Here is a 16787-nt window from a genome sequence, read left to right on the forward strand (position 1 = left end):
CCTTAAAGGACATTAAGGTAGAGTTGACTGATCCAATTCCAATAATGTGTGACAACACTAGTGTTATAAACATCTTTAAGAATCTCGTCATGCATTAAAATACCAAGCACATTCCTATCAAGTTTCACTTCTCAAGAGAAAAAGTTGTTACTAATGTTGTTTGAATTGAATATGTGGCCACTAAAGAACAAATTACAAACATCTTTACTAAGCCACTTGCAAGAGAGCCCTTTGTTTATCTTTGACATCATATAGGAGTTATAACTCCTCCTCCCAAATGAATCAATTAAAATGAGTGTTGGCAGATACTTAACTTGAAGAATAATTTGAAGAGTAGGTTGCACAGTTTTAGGGGGAGATTTCAAAAGGATCCTTTTCCATTGATGAAAAAGAAGGAGAAGATTATTAGTGCTAAAATGACGAAAAATGATGAAGAAAACCATACCTAGTTTTAGGGGGAGGTTAGTTTGTTTCCATCAATTCCAAAGGGAGAGATTGTTGGACTATTGACATTGTCTGAATGGTTGGTGGAACCTGGTATGTTGGCATTGATGTCAACCGAACTAGCATTAGGGATAAAGGCAAAAAATGTTGGCATTGATGAGAATGCAGTTTGAGGGGAGTCCCATGGTTGCTACAGTGTTTTATAACGAATCATAATAGTAGCAAGTTTAGTGGAGAAGCCACAAAAATATGACTATGATGGTTGGGGGAGTCCCATAGTTGCTGTCATGTTCGGTAGAGAATCATCATAGTAGTGGTCTTAATGAAGAAGACATAAAAATATGACTACGATGGCTAGGGGAGTCCCATGGTTATTGTAGTGTTCTGTAGAGAATCATCATAGCAGTAGGCTTAGAGGAGAAGCCACAAAAAGATGACTAGGATGGTTGGGGAGTTCCAAAATTTGGAGTAGATCATATCTCAAGAGATCAATCAATTTCTCATGAAAGTGGCATAATTAGAAAGTGTCTAGAAAGATATTTCCAAAGGTATGAAGAATTTTGCAAATGGCCCTCTTGATAAAAAATTATGATTAGTCAAAGTAAGGACTTTGAAGTCCTTAGTAGCAATGCCGGGAACCCCAGAAAGGTCGGAAGCCCAAAGGCTTATTTAAAAGTATTACGAGATTGTAGTGAGTCAGGGTAGCAGAAATCCCAGAATCCCGAAAGCTTGGAATCTTGGAGGGCTATTTAAAAAGGTTTTATGGGATGGCATCAACTCGAGGTAGTAGGAAAAGTACTCGAGAGCCTGGAGTCACGAGATAAGCATTGAGTCAAGGTAGCGAGAACGAAACCCGAAACTCTGAAAGGCCTCGAAGCCCGTAAGGAGTTAAAGAAAAATGATAAAGCATCGGGATTCTATGGAAATTAATAAAGACGAGAGAAAAATATTTTTTTGACATTTGACATTTCGTCAAAAATTGAAAGGCGCGCCTAGGACTTGGTTGTGCAAGATTTTCATGAGTTTTCGTGACCAAGGGCCTTCGGGATATTAATAAAACAAAACCACTACGAATAAGGATTTAAAGGACTTTGGGCTATGAAAAAAATAAAAAGGCATTGCAGGCATATATTTGAGGGCGTGAAGTGAGTCGGCATCACACTCATAGTTGTCCACACTAGTGGGCTAGTACCCGAAAGCCCGTAACTTTTATGAAATGATATTTTGGAAAAGTTGCGGGCATTAGGGCATCCAGGCCTCCACCTATGTAGCGACTATGTTTAAAGGAATGGATAAGTCGACAACTCTCAAGCACAGGGTTTAAAGGACATATGAGTAGATAGCTAAAGTAAATGTGCACAGAGAGGTTGGTGTCATTTGATTAATGTCGACTGTAAATCTTGTCCCAAGCTGAAGGAAGTGTCTCCTGATAATTACTTGCATGACACAGGGAAATAAATGAAAAGAATGACTCCGGGGACACCATATCAATAAATATATGGGCTCTGACAGAGTGCTGCAACTATTGTAGGAAAGAGAGCCATGCCTTCAGTAGACTCAGGTCTCTATGAAGCAGTTAAGAAAGAATGGAGAGCTTTGTTGGAGTGTGCAGGATGACTGAGAATTCATTCTCATTATGAGAGACACCCAAATACCTAGTTGACGATTTAATGCGACTATGATGGTTGAGTGAACAAATCCCATTTCCAAAACTGAATGTGTTTGCAGAGGGCATGCCACTTGATGCAATAATAGTATGGAGTGCCGTGCATAAGTAATAGTTCCGGATAACATGAAGGACTGCAAAGACAACATTGTCCCTAGTGCAACAGAGGAACAAAACATTGGAGTGTAATTGTGCAAATGGGGAATGTAGAATTGTTAAGTGTAGAGGTGTGTAGTGTTGCGTGGTGAGAGTGTGTAAACTAAAGGATGAATGAGGCCAAGTGTTGAGTGTGAGATAGTGTAGCAGAGGGTCAAGTCTAGAGTTGGTTGAGCAACAGAGAGCATAGTTCAAAGGAGAACTATTGAGAAAAAGGGAAGGAGTTGGTATAGCAATAGATCAAGTTTATATTTCTAAGCAAAGGTATTAGCCCATGTTTTCAATTTGAAAATTGTATGAAAAGAAGAATAATGGTTAGAGCAGGTAGTGGCCTACATTCATAAGAGGTTGGTGCCTCTTGGCAAGTGGAAACTTGCTATTTGAAGGGGGTTGGGGCCTCCTATGAGTGGGTGCTCACAAAAAAATTGATGTAAATAAGTAGGTTCTTAATTTACATCATAACAACAAACATATTGGTGGTTTTCTCCCTTTGGGTTTCCATGTAAAAATACTTGTGTTAATATGTGTGTGCTTCTCATTTGATGGATTGTGTGTACATGTGAATGAATTATCTTGATGTTTATTTATATTGTATTATGAACTCGCTCACAAGTCACTCACAGTAGTGAAAATAAACCAATATTTGTGCTTAAAATTCTGAGAACTTCATACTGATTCACCCCCCTCTTAGTAATTCCTTATTCCAACAATTGATGGCCAAGTGGACAACATGCTTAATTGTAATTAATTGATGGAACCTCATGGAACTGGAGAAAGAGGTATGATTATGATTTAACTCCAATGTTCCTTGCTTCAACCTTATGCCTTGGTTACAAATATTTGTGCTTAAAACTTTGAGTACTTCACTATTACTGATTCACCCCCCTTTCAGTAATTCCTTATTCCAACATATTGATGGCCAAGTGGACAACATGCTCAATTGTAATCAATTGATGGAACCTCATGGAATTGGTGAAAGAGGTCTGATTGTGATTTAACTCAAATGTTCCTTGCTTCAACCTTATGCCCTGGTTGGCAAAATTATCCGCTTCAGATGCATGTAAATATATAAAATGACTAAGTAATGTTTTTTAGTTGTAATGCAACCATTTTCATTATTGCGGAGTTATGAATTCTTCCACTAAACTTTAATTTGATAACTCATCTTATAATGATGATTGAATTTCCTAGAACCAACATTGTTTTTATACTTTGTTGATGGCAAGCTCTAGTCCTTTCAATGAGACCAAAAGATTTAAAAAATTGTTAGAGTGCCTAGCATAATGCGTATCTCGATTTGTTCAGAAGCGCAACCCTTAATGTATTTCAATTTTAAATATTAAAAACTAAAATAAATAAGAATTTAAATCATAAGTAATAGCATTTTATCCTATGATATAGGAAAACCAAAGCCCATAAAAATATTAGGTAAAGAATATGAATAATGATATTTTGAAATAAAATAAAACATAATTATTTATTTTAAAAAATAACATATAAAAAATATAAATTAAAATTAAAGTATCGTTAAAAAACCAAAATATTTGAATATAAAAAATATAAATAAAAACATTAAAAAAGGGCAAAATGTCTTAAAATTTACAACTTAGTATGAAGTAGATCTCATGTAAATGTAAATATTTAACTTGTAATGCTTAACATTTATCATTTTTAATTTAATGTTTAACTTATTTAAAAATCAGTGTAATTATTATTATGTATAAACACAATATAAATTTAAAATATAAAGAAGTTTATGAACACTCAAAAAATAAGTATAGATATGATAAATAAATAAAAATTTAAATAAACTAGAGGTATGGTAAATAAATAAAAATACAAATAAACTAGAAGTATGGTGAATAAATAAAACTTTTTTTTTTTTTTTTGCCTATGGGCCAAATACCATTTTAATACCATGAACTAAATACCATGGCCAAAATACCATATTTATAAAAGAGGTATGGTAAATAAATAACACCTATTTTTATATTTACTCCATAAACATTTTTGTATTTAAAGAAAAAATAAAAAAGAGGTTTTATTTAGATGAAACCTATGGGCCAAATACCATTTTAATACCATCGACTAAATACCATGTGCCAAATACCATATTTATAAAAGAAGTTTTATTTAGGTAAAGCCATTGGGCAAAATTATTATTGATACCATGTAAAAAGAAATTATTAACCCTAATATTAATATTAATAAAAGTAAAGATGCCACATGGTATTGACCCATGGTATTGGGAACTAATAGTATTGACCCATGGTATTCACATGGAATGTAGCGTATTTAAAAGGGGAAATTAAACCATCATAAATCCATCTTTATTATGGATCTACTAAGTGCCGAGATATCAAATATCGTGGTTTGCAAACTAGTATAGAGTGAAAAAATTTGATCCCTCTTGATGCTTGGGAGATCCGGAGTGAAAAACTCTGAAGTAAAGATAAATTTATGGTGGTTATGAAACAAATTTTTGTAATTATTATTCTTATTTTATATTAAGAATTTATAATTTTTTCAGAATTAAAATTTTTAAAATTGAAATAAAAATGCGGGAAAAAAATATACCTAACAACTTTTTAAGCTCATCCATCACCTGTAAATTAGGAAACACAGACAAAATCAATTTAAACTTCTCTGTAATAATCACCCATCTTTATAAATAAATCAAAACCTCACCCGCATTGTGTCCACATACTCCAACATGAGTCATAAAAATAAAAGCGCCCTTCCCCACCAGCTGTGATTTGCTTGACAGCACACGAAGACTCGTAGTTGTGAAACCCAGCGGTCCCCATAATGAGCAATAATCCCGCCAGGATCTTCATACGTTAAAATGTGAGGAGAACTATTGTTATGGACGTGTATTGAAAAATGTGTTAAAGTTGAATAATCAGAGGGACACAACTACTGCATTGTGGCTATTGCAATTACGCGGTTTTGCGCAGTCATTGGATTACGATTGGTCAATTACTATATATGCACTTACACATTGACATTTTTATCCACACAGGTGCACGTTGAAAACTGTGTGCAGGCGAAAAACATGGGTACGTGTTTTTGTGGGGTTGGTGAACTGTACAAGAAGCTTCATAGGCAAACGCAAATAGGAAGTAACTCCATTCATAGAGAGGTAAACCATATATATATGGTAATTTATTTATAGCTTTGGAAGGATAATGTATTTTTTTGTATTGATTAATCTAGAAGTTGGTCCAACAGTTATGTGTGAGGTTTAATGTTTATAAATTTTAAAATTCAATATTGAGCAAAATTATGGATTTAATACCAAGCAGAAGCTGCTCCCAACCAAATTTCTAAATTTGCTATATTTTGATCTTTTGGTCTCTCTAAAATTTTAATACTTTTAATCAACTAAAACTTTGACCCAAATTCGAAAAAATGACGTGAGAATTTCCAGCAACGTTGCCACATCTCCGTAGGTCACCATGCTCCTCTCCTTTATAAACCCACATCGCCCTGATCAGTTGTGTATCAAGGGTCCAACACTCTTGCAACCAAGAAGATGAGGAAGGCTAATGTTTGTGTGTATGTGTGTCTTCTCCTGGTTCTGATCTCAACCCTAGAATGGCAGGTCAGTGTTGCAATATTATTAGGGTTGTTACCTGAAAATGTGGAAGTACTATTCTCGTCGTGTAATATTATTTTGAATGTTTGTATTCTTGTTTTATAGGTTGTACTTAGCACAGATCAAGGAATCATCACTGGAAGTGGAGATACTCTGGTTCTTCCAAACCAACCTGCATCTTCCCCTGCACCTCTTATAGGTATAAAGCCATGGCCAGCATACATAAACTTTCTCTCGGCATGTAAGCTCTTTTTTTACTAAAATTGGTTTTAACAATTGATAGAAATGGCAATGTTTGTATTAAAAAATAAACCCTACTAGTTAGCTCTACGAAAGAGAGTTTGAACCAGGAGAGTCTAGCTCTGCAGAACGCTCTACATTGTTCATGCACATTACACATTAAATAGAAAACATGGTGGTGAGCTCCAGTATTGTAGCAATAATGTTGCAACTCCTCGGACTCTCGTCTTTACTTTTATCAACCTGGTAGTTCGTAACAAACTTGGAAGCTACGGTGGTGTATGCACAAGTACTAGCTCTTGTTGCAGCTGTCACTTGGTCAGCTGGCACAAGTCCGCTAGGGGCTTAAGCCAACTTCTATGAGCTTTTAGAAGAAGCTTTTTAACTGATGGATGAAAGCTAACTCAAAGGAAGCTAATCTACTTGCGGAAAGAAACTGAAAGCCAAGAAGTAACGCAAACCCTAGCAAACCCTAATTCTACCAACTAACCCTGCTTGTGCAAAGGAAAGGATGCAAACTATTGAAAAAGATGCCATTACTTCTACAAAGGTAAAATGCACATGCCTATGCTATCTCTATCTGAAGAACACATCTTTTTGTATTTTTGAATAAGTTTTTGAATTATCATGCGTGTGCTTTTAACTGGCTTTTTACTGTGCAGGGGTGGATCGAGGAGGAGAAAGACTTGGAAAAGGTTGGGAAGGTTCAGAGGGGGTCTAAGGAGTCCCTAACACCCTTCCAGAGAGTTTCACAAAGTTTGGCTATCAAGAAACCTCATTTGTGAGCTTCTACAGGAAGTCTGCAGGGGTTCTACAGGATGTTTCAGAATTTCTACAGGATGTTCAGAAATTTCTATAGGATGTTCTACGATTGGATTTTTGGATGATGGGTGAGTGAAAGAGGATGCATGAATGGATAGGGAGGTAGGATAGGGGTCTGAAATGACTTAGTGATAGAGGGATGAAGTGATAAGAGGGTGTGGAAAGCTAGCTTGTCTTAAAGAGGGCTGAGGCAACGGAAGGGCAAGAAGGTAGGGTGACGTGGGCAAAAGAGTAGTTGTGAGACGAGGGACCTAACTTGGAGATGGAGCAGTTGGCCTGGACGAAGCTTAGATGGACGAGAGAGTGATGGAGATGCACCACACAGTGTATACTTAACCAAATCAACCACGTCCTGCACACAATCAAAATATTAACTAATCTATCCTAACTGTTAATGAAACCAATGAACAACAGCTTTATTACTAAAGAGAACCATGTACAACACTTAAGTAAAGAAACATTCCAAAAGATCTGAATGCATGACTAACTCTTACAGATGAAAACATTGCACCAAAGATTGCATGGGTAAGCAACCTAGTGTTTTTGTTGGGCAACACTGTCGGCAATTCCAGCCCCTAGGAAGAGGTGAAAATGATTGTGCAGGCAACCCTTTTCTGGAGCTCTTATCAATTCTTATCTCATTACTTTATTCTAGACATCTGAAGCAACTCTATTTTTCAACAATGACCTACTTAACCACTCAATGAAATCTAACTCAACAAATTGCGTTTCAAATGCATACAAGGAAAATCATAAGGCTGAAAGGAAAGATATCAATACAAAGAAGGAGTCCCTAGGCTCTTAGGTTGGGCCCAACCCCGAGAGCTATGGCTCCTCTAGAAACTCAGAGCTGAGATCAAATCTGACTGCTTCCCATTAAAAAATAATAATCATAAGTCAAGAGTCATGCCAATAATGGCTACAAAAGAACAAAACAGAGCTGGCAGCTTGTAGTGCAAAATGTGCAAAAGTTTTTCAAAAGTCTTCTTCGAAGGCTAAAGCCTTATCATTTATACACCACGAGGCCCAAGCTGGCCTCCTAAATCTATGGGACTTGGCTGACCAAACTAGGACTGAATAGCTGCTTCCACAAAATCTGTTTGGCTGCCTTCTAGATCCGGTTTTGGTAGCCTTTGGAGCTCGGAGTTGGGGGTGAAGATCCCGAGGAAGGCTATTTAATGCCATAGACAACCCCCCTACGATTCCTCAACCCCAGCTTGGTTGTCTCCTAGCCCTTGTCTACTCGGTTTTGCTCCAACATGTGTCAAAAAATCCTGAAATGAGCACGTGTTAGCCACCTAGGAATAGTGACTACCCTTATTCGTACAAATGACATAAACATACTAAAAAAATGATGCATAAGTTATGAAAAATGAAGGATTGAGCAAGGGTAGTTAGGCCAAATGAGCCCAAAATGTTACCAAATTTGGGGCTCATCATCACCCCCCTGCTAAAATGATTGCTCATCCCTGAGCAACTAATCCAGCTCCTCGTCCTTCATTGCTTTCACCGCCACTCTCACATCCCAGGCTTCTGAAGTAGTATCCTCCTCACTGACATGGAACCCAGCCTTCCTTTCCACCTCTTCCCACTGCTTATGCTCTTCTTTCTCTGTGCTGCCTTCCATCAATCCCAAAAGCAAAGGTGGGCTTAGCTTGAGGCCAATCCAGCTGGCTTGGAGGTTCTGTATGGACTTCTTGTAGAGGGGCACCCGTACTAGAGCTTCCCTCATTCGAGTTGGAGTGTGATATTCCCTGATTTTGAGGCTGTGGGACAAGGTGTTCCACCGGCGGGTGCAAGCATGAACACAATTGTCCCCTAATAATCGCTCCATATCCTCGAAATGTGCTATGGCCTGAGCCTGCTGATCCATGTATTTCAATAAAGCCTGAGAGTCGGTTGCTAAGTGTTGGTGGGCTGATATCAATGCAGTGGGGTCCCCTGGCTCTGCTCTAATCAACAGTGGTTCATGTAACTCTCGGTTCATGACCTCTTTGATCTCTGCTGCTCTCTTTTCTTCATGGTTCAACCATGAGGCAAATGCTATCAACTGCATATCTCCCACGACTGTGTTGGGATCCCATAAATTCACATTAGGAAGGGCCAAATTATGGAGATAGAACTCTGATAGCTTGGCCTTGTCCTCTGTTGAACTGCTGGGGGTCTTGGATTTGGGAGATACCCCTATGTGCCAATGCATTAATTTGGAATTGCAGCCACTGGTCCCGTAGGTATAGGCCATAAGATTTGGCCGGTTGTCTACATTGTAGAGCATCCATGGCCCAACTGGCCATGCAGGCCAGTTGTGCCTCTTTTTGTTGCAACTGCTGTTTGAGAGCTTGTATCTCGATTTGTGCTTGCAATTCCCTTTCCTGTAGATGCTGGTTTAGTTCCCCAAGACCAACTTGCAGTCCTTCTTTGCCTTGAGGTTCTGCTGTAGTGTCCTCTGATGCTGTGCCCCTTTCTTTCCTCTGTTCCTGTAGCTGCAGTTTGAGTTTCTCATTCTCTTCCTGTAGGAATACTCGCTGGCAGTTTCCCACGTGTTTGGCCATAGCTAATTCTCTTCGTGCCTCCTTGAGTTGTTCCTCCAAGGGGCCTATATCTGCTACTCCTTTAGATTTAGCTATCCTCATCCACGTGTGGGTTCTCACTCTTTCTTCCTCCAACGCAAAGAAAAGCGGCACTGTGAATTTCTGTGGGATAATTTTTCCAGCCTCCAAAAAGTTATAATACGAGCTCAAGCTTGGCTGGGGACTAGGTTCTGGAATGTGCTCTACCTCTTCTTCCCTCCGTGGTTCTCCTCCGTCTTCCCTTGGTGGTGATGTGACTGCCTCTCCCTCCATTCTTTCGGTCTCCTTGAGCCTGGCCAATGTTTCCTGTAGAATGGCCTCAGCATCCTGTAGGGAGGTTTTTGAAGCCAACCTTTCCATTCTCTCCTTCCAGGCAGTTGTCTTCGGGCTTCCCCGCTCATAAGTGACTGATATTTTTGAGGGGGACCTCTCCCTTGGTGAGGTAGGGGTGTCTTCTATGGTAATTGGGTCGCTGGATGGAGGTTGGGGCCTGCCTGTTTTGATTCTTACACTTCTCCTTGCTTTGAAATACAGAGGGGCCTCCCTCTTTCGTTTTTCCTTTGGCTTGGGAGGGGTACTTAGGGTGGCCAGCACAGCTGCTGCCTCCCTAGCAAGGATTTTGGCCGTCTTCCCCTTCTGTGTTCCTTTCTTAGGACTTCCTGTAGAAAGCCCTGTAGCGGTTGATTTCTGGCTTCCTGTAGAAGCCGTTTTTGATTTTCCTGTAGAAACAGGTGGCACCGTTTTAGCCTGCTTGGCTGAGGGTGCTTTGTCTTTTGACTTTGCTGAGGTTGCCTTAGAGGTGCCTTCACTGACGTGGACTTATTCAGTCCTTTCCACCCTGCTCTGTAACCTTTTCTCCCTAGGTGTTAATGTGGGTTTGTCATCCTCTGTTTTGGCAGCCTGGTGTTTCTCTTGTTTCCCCTTGTGTTCTTTCTTTGGTGCTTTGGCCATGGTTTCTTGGCCTTTTCCTTTCTTCTCTGTTTGAATTGGTTCCTTCTCCTCGTTGTTGGAGGAGGTGAGCTCCTCAGCCAACATTTTGATGTCATCATCCTTAGTCAAGTTTCGAAAGGCTTCCCACGAGAGAGGGACGGTGTATGTGTGGAGTGCATCCTCCACAAGGAGCTTAATGAGCCGATGATGGGCTACCTGGTCTGGCGTTCCCTCTCACAATTTGGTGGCACATTCAGTCATGGACTGCATGAGGAAGTAAGGAATACTCAACTTGTTTTCTGAGGGTAGGTCCATTTGGTGCCTAAGTTCTGTGAGCAGCCGGAAATGGTATCCATACACAATGCTGAATCGCCCCTCCCACATGATATACTTCATAATTTGGAGGCTGACCTCACTCCAGAGCGGCTGTAGGCTGGCTCTTCGAACTCTGTTCTTGTCCTCTGAGAATTGCTCCTCCGGCAGAAAGAACTCCTTCTTAGCCTTCTGGCCCAGTTTTCTTTCCTCCTTATCCCAAGGTACCCCCATCGGGAGATCAATGACTCTGCTGATGAACTGTGGGGTGAGTCTGAGGTTCAAACCTCTGAAATTGACAACGACCAGCGTTTTTGATTTTGGCTTCAAAGCTTGCAGGAATTCTTCTGCCACCTCGTCATCGTAACCTTGAAGCTTGTCGCAGAACAACATCCACCGTGCACGAGAAAACAGGTCTACCACCTCAGGGTTTTCCGTAGCTTCTTTGAGTCTGTCGACTCTTTCCTAATGAACCCACTCGGCATGGTGAAAGCTTGCTGTGTTAGCCGGAGCTGGCTGGCACGTATAAAAAGATGGACCTTTGGGATTTCCTTAGACAGAGCGCAGAATTACGCCTCTGGCATGCACACAGTTTGTAAATTCATGACTGTCTACAGGTGAGCCTTGACAGTGGCTCAATTATGAACCAAACCCTGTAGAAAAACCCCGCATACACACTACGACGACAATTCTCATGCAGAAGTAAGACGACGCTTGCAAATTCATGCACAGACTGTAATTCTACTCTTTTAGGACGTCGACTTCACCACCCTTCGAACCAATTGCATGGGAGGACTATGTTCAGGCTTACCTCATTCCAACTTGCCACCTTTGACGTGAATAGTTTAATTTCCTCCGTAGCGGTGAGCTTCCTGTAGCACAGCTTCCTGTAGAAGTCGTGCACGGGTTCTGGAGAGCGCGTCAGTGGTTCTGGGCCTTCTGTGCAACCACCGGACGTTTGAACAGGCCGAGGACTCGGAGTAACAGTCTTCAGGAAATTTCGGATGCTTACTCGACTGCAAAGCGGTTGAGGATAAATGAGTGGAGTGCCATACGCGATCTAGCCGGTGGATTTGAATCCCTGCGGAACTCGTGGCGCGGGGGTGAGCTGTCCCTGCCGGCCCATTGGATGACGTCACCTGCTATCATTCCACTGTAAGTCTGCCTGACCGCCGAATCATTCCCTGCATATCTACCACCACCATTTTCTGTTAGATCGCCGCTTCTCTCTGACTGGACACTTCCCACGTATCCATTTCCTGTCTTTTTTGACGCAACCAACGCTTTCCGGATCGGACGAGACCATCGGACTGGTCGTGGTGGCCAGTTGAATGGCTACCCGACTTGCTCAACCCATTCATTTTCATACTCGCACACATTTTAGAGCATTGTTCATGTAATTTGACGAAACAGGGTGAGGCACTTACCTGTGCGGCCACGACGTTATTTTCATGCTTCAGGACGAGGGTGACGGATCCGCTTGCTGCTGCTTCATGCACAGGCATGGGAGTTCTTTCTTGCCGACTGCTACTGGTTACGAGACCGGTTGCCTGGCTGCAGATGGTGCATGCGGCAGCTTCATGAGTTGCAGGTGCCTTCATGGTGTATGCTCTAGCCGGATCAACTGCTATAGGATTCCTGTAGGATATCCTGTAGCCGTTTCTCCTCCTAAGGTGCATGCCGAAACGGTGGAATCACGGTCACGGTTGCAGGGTCCTCGGATTGCCTTGATAAGTAGCGCATTGGGCCTCTGCATACTTTATTCCATTTGAGAATTGTTTCTTCTGAGAATCCAACGTTCTGATTTGACTGTGCAGGTATTTCCATTGTATGGCAGCATGGGTGGTAGAAGGAGGTGACAACAGTGGGTGATGGAGAAAAACATTGGTTGCATGCCTCCTTATTGGACTTCGGGCTTCAAATTCTTCCACACTGTCGGTCCTGGGCCGTCAAAGATTCTATAGGAAGTTTCCTGTAGAAATACAGAACTTCCTGTAGAAAGTCCTGTAGCTTCCTGTAGAAGGCTAAACTGTGATCAAATCGTGCCCAGACCTTGGAAGAGATGAGTGTTTCTGGAGGGAGTGCTGGTGAGGTCACCTGGTAGCATAGTAGGGACCTTTGTCCTTGAGTTGAGAGGCCTCCTTTCCAGCATGGAATACCTGCAACCTGCATGAATTTTCAAATCCTGAGCCTGTTTTCCTGTTTCTGCCCCCTTCTTTTTCTGTTTTCTTTTTTCTTGGTTTTTTTTTTTTAAGGAGACAGCAGGGGCGCCTCAGTGAGGTTTTCACCCCTACCATCTGCCTTGGGCGCCTCAGGGAGGTTTTCACCCAAGGGTCTTTTTTATTCAAAAATTTTCAGAGAGACAGCAGGGGCGCCTCAATGAGGTTTTCACCCCTACCATCTGCCTTGGGAGCCTCAGAAAGGTTTTCACCCAAGGATCTTTATTTATTTATTTTTTTTTTTTTTTTTTTTGATGTTCAGGGTATGCCCAAAACAGAGGCAGAACCCTTCTCTATGACCAGCACTGATTTTTCCACAGTTTTGATGAATTCGTGCCTCGAAAGAGGTTTCCTGTAGATCTTTAGTCGATGCCCATTGACGAGCATGGGGATGGCTTCCTCATCAATGGTCCAAATAAGAACAGACCCATTGTCGTTACACTTCTCCACTGCATATGGTCCCAGCCATCTTGTTCTCAGCTTCCCCTTAAAATCCTTATGTCTGGAATCGTACAACAGTGCCCAATCTCCCGGCTGGAATTGCTTGTCATTGAGGTGTCGGTCATGCCATACCTTCCTCTGAAGTTGAACCACCTCTGAGTGGAGAAGGGCCTGCATTCGGTGTTCATCCAGCCCATTCAGCTACAATAACCTTTCTTGTTGGGCATGGCTAAGATCTAGGTCCAGCTGAGCTGCCATCCTCAAGGTGTTGTACTCGAACTCAATTGACAGCAAAGCTCTCTTCCCATAGACCAGCTCATAAGGTGTGAAGCCGGTTGTGGTCTTCCAAGTGGTGTTGTAAGCCCAAGTGGCCTCAACCAGGCGATCTGCCCAATCTTTTCTATTGCTGCTCACCACCTTAGTCAAGATCCCTTCTAATGCTCTATTGGTGACTTCCACCTGCCCATTTGCTTGAGGATGATAGGGGGTGGAAGTCCTATGCTTGATTTTGTGATAAGCAAGTAGGTCTTCAATTAAGTTGGAGTTGAACTAGCTTCCTTGATCGGTGACTAGCTCTCTTGGGTAGCCAAATTTGTAGAAGATGTTTTCTCTTAAAAACTCAGCCACCTTTTCTTCTGTCGCTGTTTTGATTGCCTTGGTTTCTACCCACTTTGTCAGATAGTCTGTGCACACAATGATGTAAGACCTTTGCCTTGAAGGAGGATTGATAGGACCCACAAAATCCATACCCCACTTCTCAAATGGCTCAAGAGTCACTTGAGGTTGGAGAGGCATTTTGTCCCTTGGAGTCGGTTTCCCCATCTTTTGGCATCGGTCACATTGGCTGATATATCTTCTAACATCTTGATGAAGCGTGGGCCAATAGTAGTCTGCCTGTAGAATTTTGAAGGCAGTTCTTTTGGCTGCAAAATGTCCTCCACAAGGCCCGTCATGACAGGTTAGGAGGATGTCCAAGACTTCCTCCTCCCTTACACAATGCCTTAAGATCTGATCGGGGCCAAGCTTGAACAGGTTGCCCCCGATCCAAGTGAATGAGGCACTCTTCTTTACAATTCTGCTCTTCTCTTTTGAGGATAGGTGCAGAGGGAACTGTGCTGAGACAAGATAATTTGCTATATCAACAAACCATGGAGAGAGTACTGAGATAGCAAACAGATGTTCATCTGGCATCTGGTCATCCACTGTTCCATCCTCACCTGCAGGTAAATCCAATCTAGACAAGAAGTCAGCAACAACATTTTCTTTACCTGGTTTGTCAACGATAGTCAAATCAAACTGCTGCAACAAAAGTAACCATCTAATAATACGAGCATTCACATCCGGTTTATTCATTAAATATCTAATTGCAGCATGATCAGTATGTACAAATGTTTGATAGCCAGTGATGTAATGTCAAAACTTGTTCAGTACATGGACCACGGCCAAGAATTCTTTCTCAGTTACAGTATAATTCAGTTCTGCTTTGGATAAGTTTTTGCTGACAAAGTATATGGCGTATGGAAGTTTTTGTTCAACTTGTCCTAAGGTTGCCCCTATGGCTTTGTTCGAGGCATCAGTGTGGATGTGGAAAGGTAGGGCCCAATTTGGACCTCTCAAGATTGGGGCAGACACCAACTTATCCTTTAATTCATTCAGAGCCCTCTGACAATCGTCAGTCCATTTAAACTCAACATCTTTTGCTAAGAGGCCAAACAATGGCGAGGCTAGCTTACTGAAGTCTTTAATGAATCTCCTATAATACCCTGCTAAACCTAAGAAACTTCGAACATCTCTTACCTTCTGAGGAGGTGGAACCTTTTTGATGAGAGCAATTTTGTTAGGATCCACCTGTAACCCTTGGCGAGAAATGGTATGTCCTAGCACGGTCCCTTCAGTCATCAAGAACTCACATTTTTCAGGACTAAGGGACAGGTTCATCTCAATGCACTTGGTTAGGACTTTTCCCAGATTGGACAATGCTTCCTGGAAGTTGGACCCATAAGGAGTGAAGTCATCCATATAGATTTCCACCGAGTCATGGACCAGCTCAGAAAAGATGCTCAAGACGGCTCTCTGGAAGGTGGCAAGAGCATTGCATAGCCCAAAGGGAAGAACTCGGTAAGCAAAGGTACCCCAAGGACAAGTGAAGGTGGTCTTATCTTGGTCTTCTGGGCTGATTTGGATCTGATTATACCCGCTAAACCCATCCAGGAAAGAGAAAAACTTCTTTCTCGCCAGTCCATCCAACAATTGATCTATGAAGGGTAGAGGAAAGTGGTCTTTCTTGGTGGCTTTGTTTAGTTCTCGGTAGTCCACACAGATTCTCCACTTCCCATTTTTCTTGGGAACCAACACCATAGGGGACACCCACTCGCTATCCGAGATGGGGTAAATGAATCCTGCATCCAACAGTTTTTGCAATTCTTCTTTGACAATGTCCTTAAGGGCTGGATTCATTCTCCTTTGGGGTTGCCTGATCGGTTTACAATCTTCTTTGATCTAGATGTGATGGGTACAGACCAAAGGATGTACTCCTTTCATCTCCTTATAGCTCCAAGCAAAAGCATCCAGATGACTGGCCAACAGACTACACAGCTCCTTTTCCTGGGAAGGAGATAGGGAGGAGCTGATCTTTAACGTTCTCTCAGGGTCAAACTCCACATTTTTTACTCTGGGAGTGATTGGATTGGTCACACAAAGGTCCACTAAGGTGCTGGCTTGGGTATCCTCCACCAATTTCTCTAAGGAAAATGCACTGGGGGGTGGATTCTGAATCAAGGTCTCAATCAAATCATCCTCGGTTTGAGGACCTCCCCTGGTGGTTTCTAAGGTGCACGAGGGTGCAGAGTACACCTCATCCTCTTCTCCTTCTCCCAACCAAAGTGGTAAGTCATGCTCTAATAGAGGTTGGGTAGGAGGGTATAAGACTAGCTGCTTGGACATAGGACCATTTTTGATGGTCATGTTTCCTGCACGGCAGCTTATGTAAGCATCCGCAGTGGCTAACCAAGGCCTTCCCTAAATAAGGGGGTATCCAGTAAGCTTTGCCTTTGGTTGGAGAACCAAGAAGTCTGCAGGGTACTCCCAAGAGTCAACAAAGACCAAGACATCCTCCACAATCCCTTCGGGAGTCACGGTGGAGCGATCTGCTAGCTGCAGGACTGTCGAGGTCTTTCTTAAGGAACCCTGAAGGTTGAGTTTGAGCATGGTATCTCTGGTCATCACATTAATGGTAGCCCCTAAATCAATCAAAGTGTGGGGTATGATGGTGCCATTGATGTGGACATCAACTACAGGACTCCTAGGATCCAAATACTTTGGGCAGATTACTTGCCCCAACATAAGATCAGACAGTTGTCCTATGACATTGATGGTTGAGGCATCTCTTT

The 16787-nt window shown here is 42.0% G+C and overlaps 1 protein-coding gene across 1 annotated transcript in view; it reads left to right on the top strand.

Moving 5' to 3' along the window:
• The first annotated feature begins 5801 nt into the window (after positions 1-5801).
• Positions 5802-16787, top strand: part of LOC149182422 (peamaclein-like) — a 43966-nt gene continuing 32980 nt past the window's right edge. Inside the window, 2 exon segments of the mRNA XM_089418509.1 lie at positions 5802-5870; positions 5970-6063. Of these exon segments, the coding sequence (XP_089274635.1) occupies positions 5802-5870; positions 5970-6063 (163 nt within the window).

The sequence above is a fragment of the Pinus tabuliformis genome, chromosome 3_2 (genome assembly GCF_031772625.1).
Source record: "Pinus tabuliformis cultivar Carrire ecotype Pingquan chromosome 3_2, CPIR1, whole genome shotgun sequence".
NCBI classification, from domain to species: Eukaryota; Viridiplantae; Streptophyta; class Pinopsida; order Pinales; family Pinaceae; genus Pinus; species Pinus tabuliformis.